Genomic DNA, 13,710 nt, shown 5'->3' on the forward strand with positions numbered 1-13,710 from the left:
CTTGTTTTAGAAATAGCAGAGTTCAAAGATAACTCGTATCCAATGCCAGGGTATGCAGTGATCACTCCTAACTGCTGCTTGACTGATGCTGCCAGCTAGGACTTAACTTAGTGAACTCTATTTGTTCCTAAACGTATTTATTAGAGAGTTCCACTTGCTGTTATTTCTGACAATTCTCTTATTTCTAGGTGGCAGTTGACACCCTATGGGAGGTAAATAATAGTCTCTCCAGTTTGCTGGTGAAGATTATAGCTTTGCACCCAACATTAAGTCTATATAATAACTTGATGTGGTGGTTTTTCTGGGGTTCTCTTCCTTGAACAGATTCATTGGCTGTTTTTCCTCTAGAGATCACATCTTTCATAAATTCTCCTTGACCAATGTCTGTTCCAAGGAATGACTCTATTAGGGTATTCCTCAGATGCATAGTTCCTGCTCAGACGCTTCCCTTGTAACATTAAAATGTAGGAAATCTTTGTCTTTTCATGAAGGTGTAGGTATGGTTCAGAGGTACTGCAATCGACCATCCCTGACAGTTGGTTGGCTTGGTTGCAGTGCAGTGTCTGCTAATGCATATGGGACTCTAGGTATACTTGGTCCCGCCTCAGCACAGCGGGATGGAGTAGATGACCTCTGTATCAGAGGCCCATTTGAGGTTCACTACTCTGTCAGAAACTCTTGTCAGGCCTGGCATACACACTGTCATGATATTTCTTTAAAAGGTGACAGGTAATATATTGTTTGAAATCTAATAACACTAGGCAAATTATCGATGAACTAGGCAAATACAATTCAGATGGGGCTACTATAAGGTGGGTGCATAACTGGCTGGATAACCGTACTCAGAGAGTTGTTATTAATGGTTCCCAATCCTGCTGGAAAGTTGTAACGAGTGGGGTACCGCAGGGGTCTGTTTTGGGACCGGCTCTGTTCAATATCTTCATCAACGACTTAAATATTGGCATAGAAAGTACGCTTATTAAGTTTGCAGATGATACCAAACTGGGAGGGATTGCAACTGCTTTGGAGGACAGGGTCATAATTCAAAATGATCTGGACAAATTGGAGAAATGGTCTGAGTTAAACAGGATGAAGTTTAACAAAGACAAATGCAAAGTGCTCACTTAGGAAGAAAAAGTCAGTTTCACACATACAGAATGGGAAGAGACTGTCTAGGAAGGAGTACGGCAGAAAGGGATCTAGGGGTTATAGTGGACCACAAGCTAAATATGAGTCAACAGTGTGACGCTGTTGCAAAAAAAGTAAACATGATTCTGGGATGTATTAACAGGTGTGTTGTGAGCAAGACACAAGAAGTCATTCTTCCGCTCTACTCTGCTCTGGTTAGGCCTCAGCTGGAGTATTGTGTCCAGTTCTGGGCACCGCATTTTAAAAAAGATGTGGAGAAATTGGAAAGGGTCCAGAGAAGAGCAACAAGAATGATTAAAGGTTTTGAGAACATGACCTATGAAGGAAGGCTGAAAGAATTGGGTTTGTTTAGTTTGGAGAAGAGAAGACTGAGAGGGGACATGATAGCAGTTTTCAGGTATTTAAAAGGGTGTCATAAGGAGGAGGGAGAAAACTTGTTCACCTTAGCCTCTAAGGATAGAACAAGAAGCAATGGGTTTAAACTGCAGCAAGGGAGGTCTAGGTTGGACATTAGGAAAAAGTTCCTAACTGTCAGGGTGGTTAAACACTGGAATAAATTGCCTAGGGAGGTTGTGGAATCTCCATCTCTGGAGATATTTAAGAGTAGGTTAGATAAATGTCTATCAGGGATGGTCTAGACAGTATTTGGTCCTGCCATGTGGGCATGGGACTGGACTCGACCTCTCGAGGTCCCTTCCAGTCCTAGAATCTATGAAATCTATGAAACACACTGGTCATTAATGTCACTGAAATGTTTGTAACAACTCTGTATGTGAAATTATGGATACTCTGATATTATGTCCTGGAGACTGTAAACGGACAAAGGTGAGAAAACAGGTTTCTTCCACAGGGAAGGAAAATACGGGCAGATGCCTTGTCCAGGAAAGACGACTCTAACCTTCTGCCTCTGGGTCAGCCAGTGGCTGACCCTCCTGCGGCATTGTAATGGGGGAGTTGTGACCCTAAGAGCATCCCAGGGCCAGAAGGTAGGGGGCTCCTGGGTATCCTGTAATGAGTTTCAGCTGGGCTGACCAATTAGTGTACCCCAACTCAATTAATATTCTTGCATGATATATGTATGTGGTGTGTATTAAACATTATGGATATATGCTAGAATTATGACTAAAATGTGTTTTAAATCAGGAATGTCAGTGGAAATTGGTAAACAGTCTGCCCTAGACAAAGAAATGTTTGCTTCTCTGACCAGTCTGGTCATCAGAGGGGGAGAATGAGGGGCTATTTACATATTAGGTAACCTAAACTAGCAAGCTAACAACGGGGGGAGGAGACAGCATGGCGTCTATACCCAGGAAGAGAGAGAAGCTTGGCTGTGTTTTACTTTTCAAAGCATACATTGCAGATTTTTGCTGGTCTATAAAGACGGGGTGGAGGCTGAACCTCAAATGATCAGAAATTGAATCTATTGATTGCATACAATATTACTGTATGATAAAAGTGTGTTGAGCAAGGTCTTTTATGAAAGCCTAAAAAAATAAATTAATTAATGGAGATCTCCTAGAACTGGAAGGGACCTTGAAAGGTCATCGAGTCCAGCCCCCTGCCTTCACTAGCAGCACCAGGTACTGATTTTGCCCTAGATCCCTAAGTGGCCCCCTCAAGGACTGAACTCACAACCCTGGGTTTAGCAGGTCAATGCTCAAGCCACTGAGCTATCCCTCCCCCCCGTGACACATTGGTGATCAGTATAGTTGTGAATTGTATTTATTAACACTACATAGAGAATTATGAATACTCCTTAATATTATGCTTTACAATCTGTGACCCAAACAAAGGGAGAAACAGGTCTCTCCCAGACAGGAGGGAACATTATAGCTATCTCCCTGTCTCCAAAGAAATTAAGCAAGGTGTGACCAAAACAATGGAAGCCCCATTTATATAGAAATCAGATGGGGAATGAGAAACCCACAGGAAGGGAGGAACAGCAGGGTCTATGAACTTTGAGAGAGATGCTTTTCAAAGGTTTATTAGACTATAAAGGGAGGGCAGAAAACATCCCTAAGTTATCCATCACTAGACAGGCACAAGGGGCTAGAGCTCTTGCAGCTGAGAAAGATGGATCCTTCAACCCAGGAGGGGTTGAAGTTTCTGGAAACTGACTATAGGTGAGAAACCTGCAAAGGCAAAGATCTTTCACTTATGAAAACAAGGGAAGACAGCAGCTTGTACTTCTGTGGAAGGTTCTGACTGAGGGAAAGTCAGCCATGGCTAGGGAGACTGGTAAGAGAAACCATCTTGAACAAAGCCTGTACCTTCCTAGATAAAGTTTTAGACTTTTAGATGCATTTTCACTTTTATTTGCCTGTAGCAGTTGCCAACTTTATTCCTTTTACTTTGCAGCACATAACTTTGTCCTATTGTTCATAAATTTGTTTTATTTTTACTATAAACCAACTCAGTGCTGAGTTTGCAGGGAAGAGTTTATATACCCCAGTTAAGTTAATAAGCTGTAATGTGCTTTTGTCTCTTTAAAGGAACAGATAAACCTTATTATTTCTCCGAACTGTCCAGGAGAAGGCTGATGATTGCAGAGCATAGGGTTTGGGGAAAATTCAGGATGGGGAGTGTGTTGGGGTCACCTTGCTAGTTGTAATCAAGGCTGGTGGAAGTCAGAGTGGGGCTGGGGGTCTGTAGATAGGCTGCTGGGGTCAAAGTTGCTGAACTAGGGTTGGTTGCATAGTGCATAGGCATTCAGGGTGTGATCTGCATATTTGTTGCTGTGAGTGACCCAGGCTGGGAACTACAGTAGCAAGTCATTGTGAGCCACTCAAGGGTACAGGGTAAGAGATGATAAATCCCTCACTGGTCTAGATTACACCTCTGAAAACCATAACAACTTCTTAAGGTCTTTTCCAGCTCTACATTTCTGTGATTCTCTTATTGTAAATGGAATAACCAGAGAAACTCATTTGGACTGCCCAAGTACTTGGAATCCCCGTCCAAAACAGCAAAAGCCCTCTTGGTGTATCTTCTTAGCTTAACTGAAGGAGACACATTCATACTCAAATGTTCATCTCCCTTCTTTCCCCCACTCCCAAATATAGTTTGACAAAATGTCTTTTAAAGAGCCAGGCACCTCAAACATCAGAACTAGCAGCAGTTATTCTAACTGATAAAGCTCCTAAACCCAGTGACATCTGCTAGGCATAGCAAAGTCAGGAAGCCCAAGTAATAATTTCAGAAGAAAGCAGGGAGCCCTGATCAAGACTGACAAAGGGAAGCTTCAAGGAGTTAAAATGCATTGTGAAGGGAGCAGTGCTTTGAAGGCCTCTTACATAAAAATAGCTTACAATCAGATAATGGCAAACTGGGCAGAGCATGTGCTCTTTGTACACAAATCAGAGATAGGAAAACTAATTTTTGTACTGGGAAAACATTTGCATCATTTGTATTTGAGCCAGCTGTTGAAAGCACTATTTTATTAGCAGTGCTGTAATTTGGTCTAATGAACAGTATTTTTTCCTTTTTTTCCAGGGGATTGTATGACATTTTTGTAACGAGAGACAGCCAGCCTCGTTGTGTCGGCCGTTATGACAATCACGGCAGTTTTGGGGAACTGGCCTTGATGTACAACACTCCTAGAGCTGCTACCATTGTTGCCACAACAGAAGGAGCCCTTTGGGGACTGGTAAGTGTGGAAAATTATTCTCAGCTGCATCAAGTGTTAAACACTAATTAATGCACCACGTCCGTCAGCCGTTACTTTTTCGCATTGCGTGTCTGTATGCAAATTGCTATTTTATCATAATTTATTATTTCAACCCAGAGTTCATTGTGCACTTCCCTAAAACAATCTGTCAATAAATCATAACTCCAGATCTATTAGTGAGGGTCATTTGATCACTTCAGAGGGGCTACAATGTAAAGCTTTTGCTAGTTAGTCTGTTTTTTCATACTGCAGAGGGATAAAGAGAAGGTAAGGAATGCATGTATTTTATATTAGGAGAGCAGCCCCACCCATCTAGGACTGGGGAAGCAAGAATGTTAACTTCCTAGCATCTTCCTCTTTCTCAGGGCAACAGTTGTAGTTCTCTTTCTCGTTAGCCTGTCAAGTAATCTGAAGCACTCGCTGTGAGGTTGTAGGAAGAGACACCAAAAGATTTGTTCATCTTCCCAAGGACAAACTGTAGCTTTCATGATGTTCGTGTTCCCTGCTTCACATTACTGTGGAAGAGGTCCCAGGGTGAGCACAGCTTAGAGAGTTGTTCCCACCTTTTGGGCTGATAGACAATACTGCTGCTTTTGTTTCTGGGTTAGCTTGTTAAATGTGACTTTTAGAAATCAGAGCTTCCTATATCGGGTAGGCAACCTATGGCATGCGTGCCAAAGGCGGCACGTGAGCTGATTTTCAGTGGCACGCACACTGCCCGGGTCCTGGCCACCAGTCCGGGGGGCTCTGCATTTTAATTTAATTTTAAGTTAAGCTTCTTAAACATTTTAAAAACCTTATTTACTTTACATACAGCAATAGTTTAGTTACATATTATAGACTTATATAAAGAGACCTTCTAAAAATGTTAACATGTATTACTGGCATGCGAAACCTTAAATTAGAGTGAATAAATGAAGACTTGGCACACCACTTCTGAAAGGTTGCCAACCCCTGTCCTATATGGTCCCTTCCTCTACAGTATTTGTGTACGGTCTGCCTTCATAGTGCTCTGTGTTACTCATCTGCTATGGTTCACGTCATAAAATGACTGTAATACCACAGAAGCCTTTTGAAGGTTGTAGTATAGTACACAGGGCTCCTCAGCAACTATCAGTAAAGGTTGACTGTGCATTATGACCTTGATTATATGATTGATAAGCTATTACGCACCAGCATGTTTGTGCAATCTCAGTGCACACTGAGAAGATTGACTTCTCTTTTTGTTTGCAGTTCATAAAGGAAAGGAAAGATTCTGATAAGCTAACCTGGGAGTAGTGTTGGGATCTAGTTAATTTCCGTAACAAAACAGGCTAAATAATGTAAAATGAACCATCTGCACATGGAGCTCCTTAGAAAAAGTGAATAAAATGACTTTTTATTCCAGTTACCTTTAAGCTGAAATGAAGTTGATTTATCTAGCCATAATATGGTTATTTTCCCACGATCCCTTTGCCTGCTCTCTGCTCTCAGCTACTTACTAAACCACAGGAATGACTCGCACTCTTCCACTTAGGAGGCTTTAGCTAATGCCACAGCACTGCAAGCCCATCTCAGCAAGAGTCGGAGACTAAGATCAGTAATCAAATCTAGGTCTCTTGCAAAACAGTGAAGAGTACTCACTCCCAACATCTGATTTATCTTGCTCCTGTGCCACTGAATACTTCTGGAGAGAGACTCGTTCACATGCACATGCCCCTCTTTCAGTTCTGCCTTCTTCCTGGTCAAACAGAAGTCCTTCTCCACCCTCACTGACTCTCAAACCCACATTCCCACACTCATTCCCAACCTCTGATGCCTTCCTGAAATCATCCTTTGCTCCTGTGTCTTCTGCCTCTCCACACAGGATGTAACCAGCTATTACAAAGAAAAGATCAGCAAGATTTGCTGTGACTTCATTTTCCCGTTGTCCCCCAAAACCCTGTTTTCCTCTTGCTTTTCATTAGGTGTTTCTCACTCACTCTTCTCCTCCAATGCTCCCATTCGCTCTTTCCTTTGGTCAAGACTGAACTTGTCTTCCATCACTGCTAACATCACCATCCTTTCTGTCACTCAGGGCCACAGATTGAGTGTCATCCATGACTCAGCCATCTATCTACACCAGTACTCAAAGCCAGTGGTTCGCAACCAGGAGTCTGGGGCCCCCTGGGGGGTCAAGAGCAGGTTTCAGGGGGGCCACCAAGCAGGGCAGCATTAGACTCGCTGGGGTCCAGGGTAGAAAGCCGAGGCCCCACCACATGGGGCTGAAGCCCAGGGCCCTGAACCCCACCTGGGGCTGAAGCTGCAGGCTGAGCAATGTAGCTTCATGGGGGCCCCAGGCAATGGCCCTGCTTGCTACCCCCTAACGCCGGCCCCGGCTTTTATATGCAGAAAGCCAGTTCTTGTGGCACAGGTGGGCCGTGGCGTCTTTATAGCATGTTGCGGGGGCGGGGGGGGGGTAAGGGGGCTCAGAAAGAAAAAGATTGAGAACCCCTGCTCTAAGCGTGCCCAGATCTTACTAATGTTCCCATCATAACCTCTCTAAGATCTGCCTCTTGCTCTGCCAGCATCCCGAAAATGCTCAGCTAGTCCCTCAGGCCCTCATTACCTTGAGAAGTCATCAAGCGCAGCCCCCTGCACAGAGGCAGGACCAAGTAAACCTAGACCATCCATGACAGGTGTTTGTCCAACCTGTTCAAAAAATCTCCAATGACGGGATTCCACAACATATTCTGGGTTTAACTACCCTTATAGGTAGAAGGATTTTCCCAATATCTAACCTAAATCTCCCTTGCTGTAAATGAACCCTGTGATGGGTTGGACCCCCTTCCGGGATGCCACCTGATGTATTGGGGTCCCATTGAGAGAGACAGACACAGACACACACACCCGTAGAATCGCACAGAGTCTGCAATCAGCTCTGTGTGGGAAGACTCAGCTTGGGGAACTGCCCAGCACAGAGGTGCAGACACCTTCTGGAGTGTAAACCCAAAATTATATTGTCTTGTGCTGTATAGAGATCTATACAGTGTAAGCTCATGAAATTCGCTCCCTCCCTCAATGTGGAGGAAGATGTGCACAGCTCCCCTCTCCCCCCCCCCCCCCATTATGAATTGCACAAACTGGGTTTTAGAATAAACAAAAAATAAGTTTATTAACAAAAGGTAGATTTTAAGTGATTATAACGGATAGCAAACAGAACAAAGCAGATCACTGAACAACTAAAACAAAACACGCAAACTAAGCTTATTATACTAAATTAACTGGTTAATATTAGCAAATTCTTACCCTAAGGGTTGTTTTATGCAGGTTGCAGAGTTTCTTGAAGGTAAACTGCACTGCTTGCAGCTTGAATCTCCAGGTATTTGTTTCACTCACCTGGGCTCAGGCCTTGCTCCCAGCTTAGTTCCTTTGTTTCTTCAGGTGTTTTCAGCAGTCTTCCTTCTTGGGCGGGGAGGCAGTGGAGAAGAGCCAAGATGAACTCCCTCCCCAGCCTTAAATAGGATTTACATATGGCGGGAATCCTTTGTTTCCTAGTTTGACCCCCACCCCCTTCCAGTAGAAAAATACCAGAAGTCCAAAATTATGTCCAGTACCAGGTGACATGACCACCTGACCCTGCAGTGTTAAAGCAGCATCCCAGGAAACTTCTCAGGAAGGAGGGAGATTAGCATCTTCAAAGTCCTATTGTCCTTCCTAATGGCCCATCCAGGCTGTTTGCATACTGTCTGGTGGGCTTTCCCCAGGTGAAAACACAGTTGTAATTATTACATAGTCAATATTTTTAACTTCAGATGCAGAAATGATACATGCATACAAATTGGATAATCACATTCAGTAAATCATAACCTTTGCAAAGCTACCTCACATGACCCATTTTGCATAAAACATATCTTAGTTGTGCCATATTCATACCATAAGCATATCCCTCTGACTAATATGGGGTGTAGGGTCACAAACCCCATTATTTCTTGTCTGTCCTTCAGTGGACATGAAGGACCAAAAGAACACTGTCCTTTTTATAACAGCTCTTAACATATTTGAAGATTATCAGGTTCCCCCTCCATCATCTTTTCTCCAGACTAAACACATCCAGTTTTTTAACTATTCCCCATAGGTCAGGTTTTCTAAACCTTTTATTATTTTTGTTGCTCTTTTCTGCGCTCTCTCAAATTTATCCACATCTTTCCTACAGCATGGCCCCTACAACTGGACACAGTATTTACTCCTCCAGCTGAGGCCTCACCAGTGCCGAGTAGAGTGGGATAACTCTCTCCTATAATTATATATGACATTCCTGTTAATATACCCCAGAATGAGATCAGCCTTTTTCACAACTGCATCACACTGTTGACTCATTCAGTTTGTGATCCACTAGAACCCCCAGATCCTGTTCAGCAGTACTATCACCTAGTCAATTATTCCCCATTTTGAAGTTCTTTCTTCCGAAGTGTAGTGCTTTGCACTTGTCTTTACTGAATTTCATCTTGTTGATTTCAGACCAATTCTCTAATTTTCAAGATTTTTTTGAATTCTAACCCTGTTCTCCAAAGTGCTTACATACCCTCCCAGTTTGATGTCATCTTCAAATGTTATAAGCATACTCTCCACTCCATTATCCAAGTCATTAATGAAAATCGTATCAGACCCCGGTGGGGCTCCACAAGGTATGCCTTCTCACTTTGACAGTAAGCCATTGATAACTACTCTTATAGGAGTATGAGTTTTCAACCAGTTATGCACCCACCTTATAGTAATTTCATCTAGACCAAATTTCCCTAGTTTGCTTATGAGAATATCATGCAGGACTGTGTCAAAACACTTAGTAAAATCAAGGTATATCATTGCTGCTGTGTCCCCCGCTAGGCCAGTAACCCTGTCCAAGAAGGAAATTAGGTTGGTTTGGCATGATTTGTTCTTGACAAATTCATGTTGGCTATTTCTTATAACCCTTTTATGCTTTAGGTGCTTACAAATTGACTGCTTAATTATTTGTTCCAGTATCTTTCCAGGTATCAAAGTTAGGCTGACTGGTCTATACTCCTTGGGTTCTCTTTGTCCCCCTTCTTAAAGATAGGTGCTGTGTTTTCCTTTCTCTAGTCCTCTGGGACCTCACCCACCCTCCATGAGTTCTCAAAGCTACTCCCTAACGGTTCCAAGATGGCTTCAGTAGTTCCTTAGATACTCTAGGATGAATTTAATCAGGCCCTGCCATCTTAAATATACATCTAACTTATGTAAATAGTCTTTAACCTGTTCTGTCCCTATCTTGGTTTGTGTTCCTTTCCCCTTGTTAATATAATGTGTTGAGTACCTGGTCACCATTAACCTTTTAAGTGAAGAGTGAAGCAAAATAGGTATTAAACACCTGATCTTTCTTGATGTGATCATTTATTAGCTTTGCTTCCCTACCAAGTAGAAGACATAATCATTCCTTCATATTTTCCTAATATATTTTAAAAACATCTCTTTTATTGTCTTTTATGGCCCTTGCTAGGTGGAACTCATTTTGTGCCTTAGCTTTTCTGATTTTGTCCCTACATGTTTTGTACTATTCTTCCCTTAGCCTGCTGAGAAGAAGTTCTCAAGAAAGCTAAATATTTCTAATACAAAAATATGAGGTGAACAACCTCTGCAGATATTGGGCAAGCTTAATCTCATTTGGTCAATGCTACTACCTAGTGGCTACATTGATCAAGTCACCCCTTAACCTTCTCTTTGTTAAATTAAATAGATCAAGTTCTTAGTCTACCTCTATAAGGTATGTATTCTAATCCTTTAATCATTCTTGTGGCTCTTCTCTGAACCCTGTCCAATTTATCAACTTTCTTCTTGAATTGTGGGCACCAGAACTGGACACGATATTCCATTACCAGTCACACTAATGCCAAAAAGGAGAGGTAAAATAACCTCTCAACTCCTATTTGACATTCCCTTCTTTATGCATCCCAGGACTGCTTATGCTGTTTTGGCCACAGTGTCCCTTTGGGAGCTCATGTTCCACCATGAGAATCCACCATGACCCCCCAACCTTTTTCAGAGTCACTGCCTCACAGAATAGAGTCCCCCTTCTGTAAGCGTGACCTACATTCTTTGTTCCTAGATGTATATGTTTAGCCATATTAAAACACACATTGTTTGCTTGTGCCCAGTTTACCAAGTAACCCAGATTGTGCTGAATTGGTGATTTGTCCTCATTGTTATTTACCTCTCCCCCAATTTTTGTGTCATCTGCAAAATTAACCAGTTATGATTTTATATTCCAGGTCATTGATAAAAATGTTAAATAGTATAGGGCCAAGAACTGGTCCCTTCCGGACCCCACTGGAAACACATGCTTAATGACAATTTCCTGTTTACAGTTACATTTTGAGACCTATCAGTTATCCAGTTTTTAATCCATTTAACGTGTGTCATGTTAATTTTAATATCGTTCTGGTTTTTTAATCAAAATGTTGCACAGTATCAAGTCAAATGCTGTACAGAAGTCTAAGTATGTTACATTGGCATTATTACCTTTATCTGCCAAACTTGTAATCTCGTCAAAAAATCAGGTTAGTTTGACAGGATCTATTTTCCATAAACCATGTTGTTTTGCATTAATTACTACCCTCCTTTAATACTTTATTAACTGAGTCTCATATCAGCTTCTCCACTATCTTTCCTGGGATTGATGTCAGGCTGACAGGCCTATAATTACCCAAGTCATCCCATTTACCCTTTTTAAAAATTGTTACACCATTAGCTTTCTTCCAGTCATCTGAAACTTCCCCAGTGCTCCAGGACTTACAGAAAATCAGCATTAACTGTCCAGCCAGCTCGTCAGCCAGCTCTTTTAAAACACCTGGATGCAAGTTATCTGGATGTGCTGATTTAAAAAGTCTAATTCTGGTAGCTTCTGTTTAACATCCTCCAGAGATACTACTGGAGTGGAGAGTGCTGTCACCATATGAGACTATATCCTCTGCATTTTTCCCCCAAATACAGAACAGAAATATTTATTGAACACTTATGCTTTTCTGCATTATTGACAATTCTACCATTTCCATCTAGCAATGGACCAATATCAGAGTCAGGATTTATTCCTAATATATTTTAAAAAGTCTCCTCCTTCTTGTCCTTAACTCTGTTGGCTATAGATTTCTCCTTGTGTCCCTTTGCTTCCCTTATCAGTTTTCAACAATTCCTAACTTCTGATTTCTATTACAGTAGGTCCTTTTTACAGCAGCCATCAGCAATGCCCATTATTTGATTAATACAGTACAATTTTAATAGACTTTTTAAACAGTTTATAAACTAGCATTTGCAGCTGTGACAGGTTGGATCACAGAAACCCCTGGGAGCTGCCACCTCATGTGCCCAGACTACTTCTACCCCTGCTTTCCCTGCCAGCTCAGGACCCCAGCACCTTGTCTTGCTGAGCCAGACACACCTGTCTGCTCCAACAAAGACCCCAGGGTCTGAATTACTTGCCCCAAAGCTGCAGATTTACCTGAAAGCAGCTCACAGAAGTGTTCCTGTCTTCAACACTCAGATGCCCAACTCCCAGTGGGGTCAAAACCCAAATAAATCCGTTTTACCCTGTATAAAGCTTATTCAGGGTAAACTCATAAATTGTTCGCCCTCTAGAACACTGACAGATGTGCACGGCTGTTTGCTCCCCCAGGTATTAATACATACTCTGAGTTAATTAATAAGGAAAAAGTGATTTTATTAAATACAGACAGTAGGATTTAAGTGGTTCCAAGTAGTAACAGACAGAACAAAGAAAGTCACCAAGCAAAATAAAATAAAATGCGCAAATCTATGTCTAATCAAACTAAATACAGAGAAGATCCTCACCAGTTCCAGAATGCTCCCTTTTACAGACTAATCTCCTTTTAGCCTGGGTCCAGCAATAACTCACACCTCTTGCAGTCACTGTCCTTTGTTCCAGTTTCTTCCAAGTATCCTGGGGGGTGGAGATGCTCTTTCTTTAGCCAGCTGAAGACAAAATGGAGGGGTCTCCCAGGGGTTTAAAATAGACTTTCTCTTGTGGGTGGAGACCCCCCTCCTCACTCCTATGCAAAGTCCAGCTCCAAGATGGAGTTTAGGAGTTACCTGGGCAAGTCACATGTCCATGCATGACTCACAGTTTTTACAGGTAGCATCCATTGTTTACATGCTACCTTGAACCGTCCTCAAGTAGACGTCATATGTGGATTGGAGCATTCCAAGATCCGTTGTCCTTTAAGTGTTTCTTGATCAGGTACTTAATTTCAACATTCCTTTCTCCAGGAACTGACCGAATGCTCTACTAAGGTTATTTAGAAATGAGGCCAGTACACAGCCAACATTCATAACGTCAAATACAAAAATGACACATGCATGCAAATAGGATTAATACATTCAGTAGATCATAACCTTTATGGAGATATATGACATGGCATATGTAGCATAAAACACATTCTAAGCGTATTTCCATAGAGCCTTATGGGAGGTACCGTCACAGCAGCATTCCTGCTTTGTGGAGAGAGAGCATCAGTCTGCATATCTCTTAAGCACTTGTCATTTTGTCCAAAGGAAATAATCTACTTTTCTATCCTTTCTCTTACAGGATCGAGTGACATTCAGAAGAATTATATTGAAAAACAATGCGAAGAAGAGGAAGACATTTGAATTATTTATTGAGTCTGTGCCCCTTCTTAAATCACTGGAGGTAAAGCTGTTTTATTAGAATTCGCTTTAGAGAGTCTGCTGTTATTGATGCTTTTCAAGTAGATAGGATTCTTGCTGGACCCTTGCTAGAGCACAATTTGAAATAGAAGTTACAGTAACAACACCTTAGTAGAACAACCTAATTTCTTTTACAGCAGTTATGCAAAAATTTTGTTCAAATCCTTCCTTCAGTCACAAGAGGAATGAAAGGTTGCTGA

The 13,710-nt window shown here is 41.9% G+C and overlaps 1 protein-coding gene across 2 annotated transcripts in view; it reads left to right on the top strand.

Moving 5' to 3' along the window:
- The window catches only part of PRKAR2A (protein kinase cAMP-dependent type II regulatory subunit alpha), a 120,591-nt gene that overhangs the window by 96,798 nt on the left and 10,083 nt on the right, over window positions 1-13,710 (top strand). For both annotated transcript variants that reach the window (XM_005295958.5, XM_042844204.2), the window contains exons 6-7: window positions 4,642-4,795; window positions 13,392-13,493. In XM_005295958.5, coding sequence (XP_005296015.1) covers window positions 4,642-4,795; window positions 13,392-13,493 — 256 coding nt within the window. The remainder of the gene's footprint in view (window positions 1-4,641; window positions 4,796-13,391; window positions 13,494-13,710) is intronic.

Source organism: Chrysemys picta, chromosome 7 (genome assembly GCF_011386835.1).
Source record: "Chrysemys picta bellii isolate R12L10 chromosome 7, ASM1138683v2, whole genome shotgun sequence".
Classification (NCBI taxonomy): Eukaryota; Metazoa; Chordata; order Testudines; family Emydidae; genus Chrysemys; species Chrysemys picta.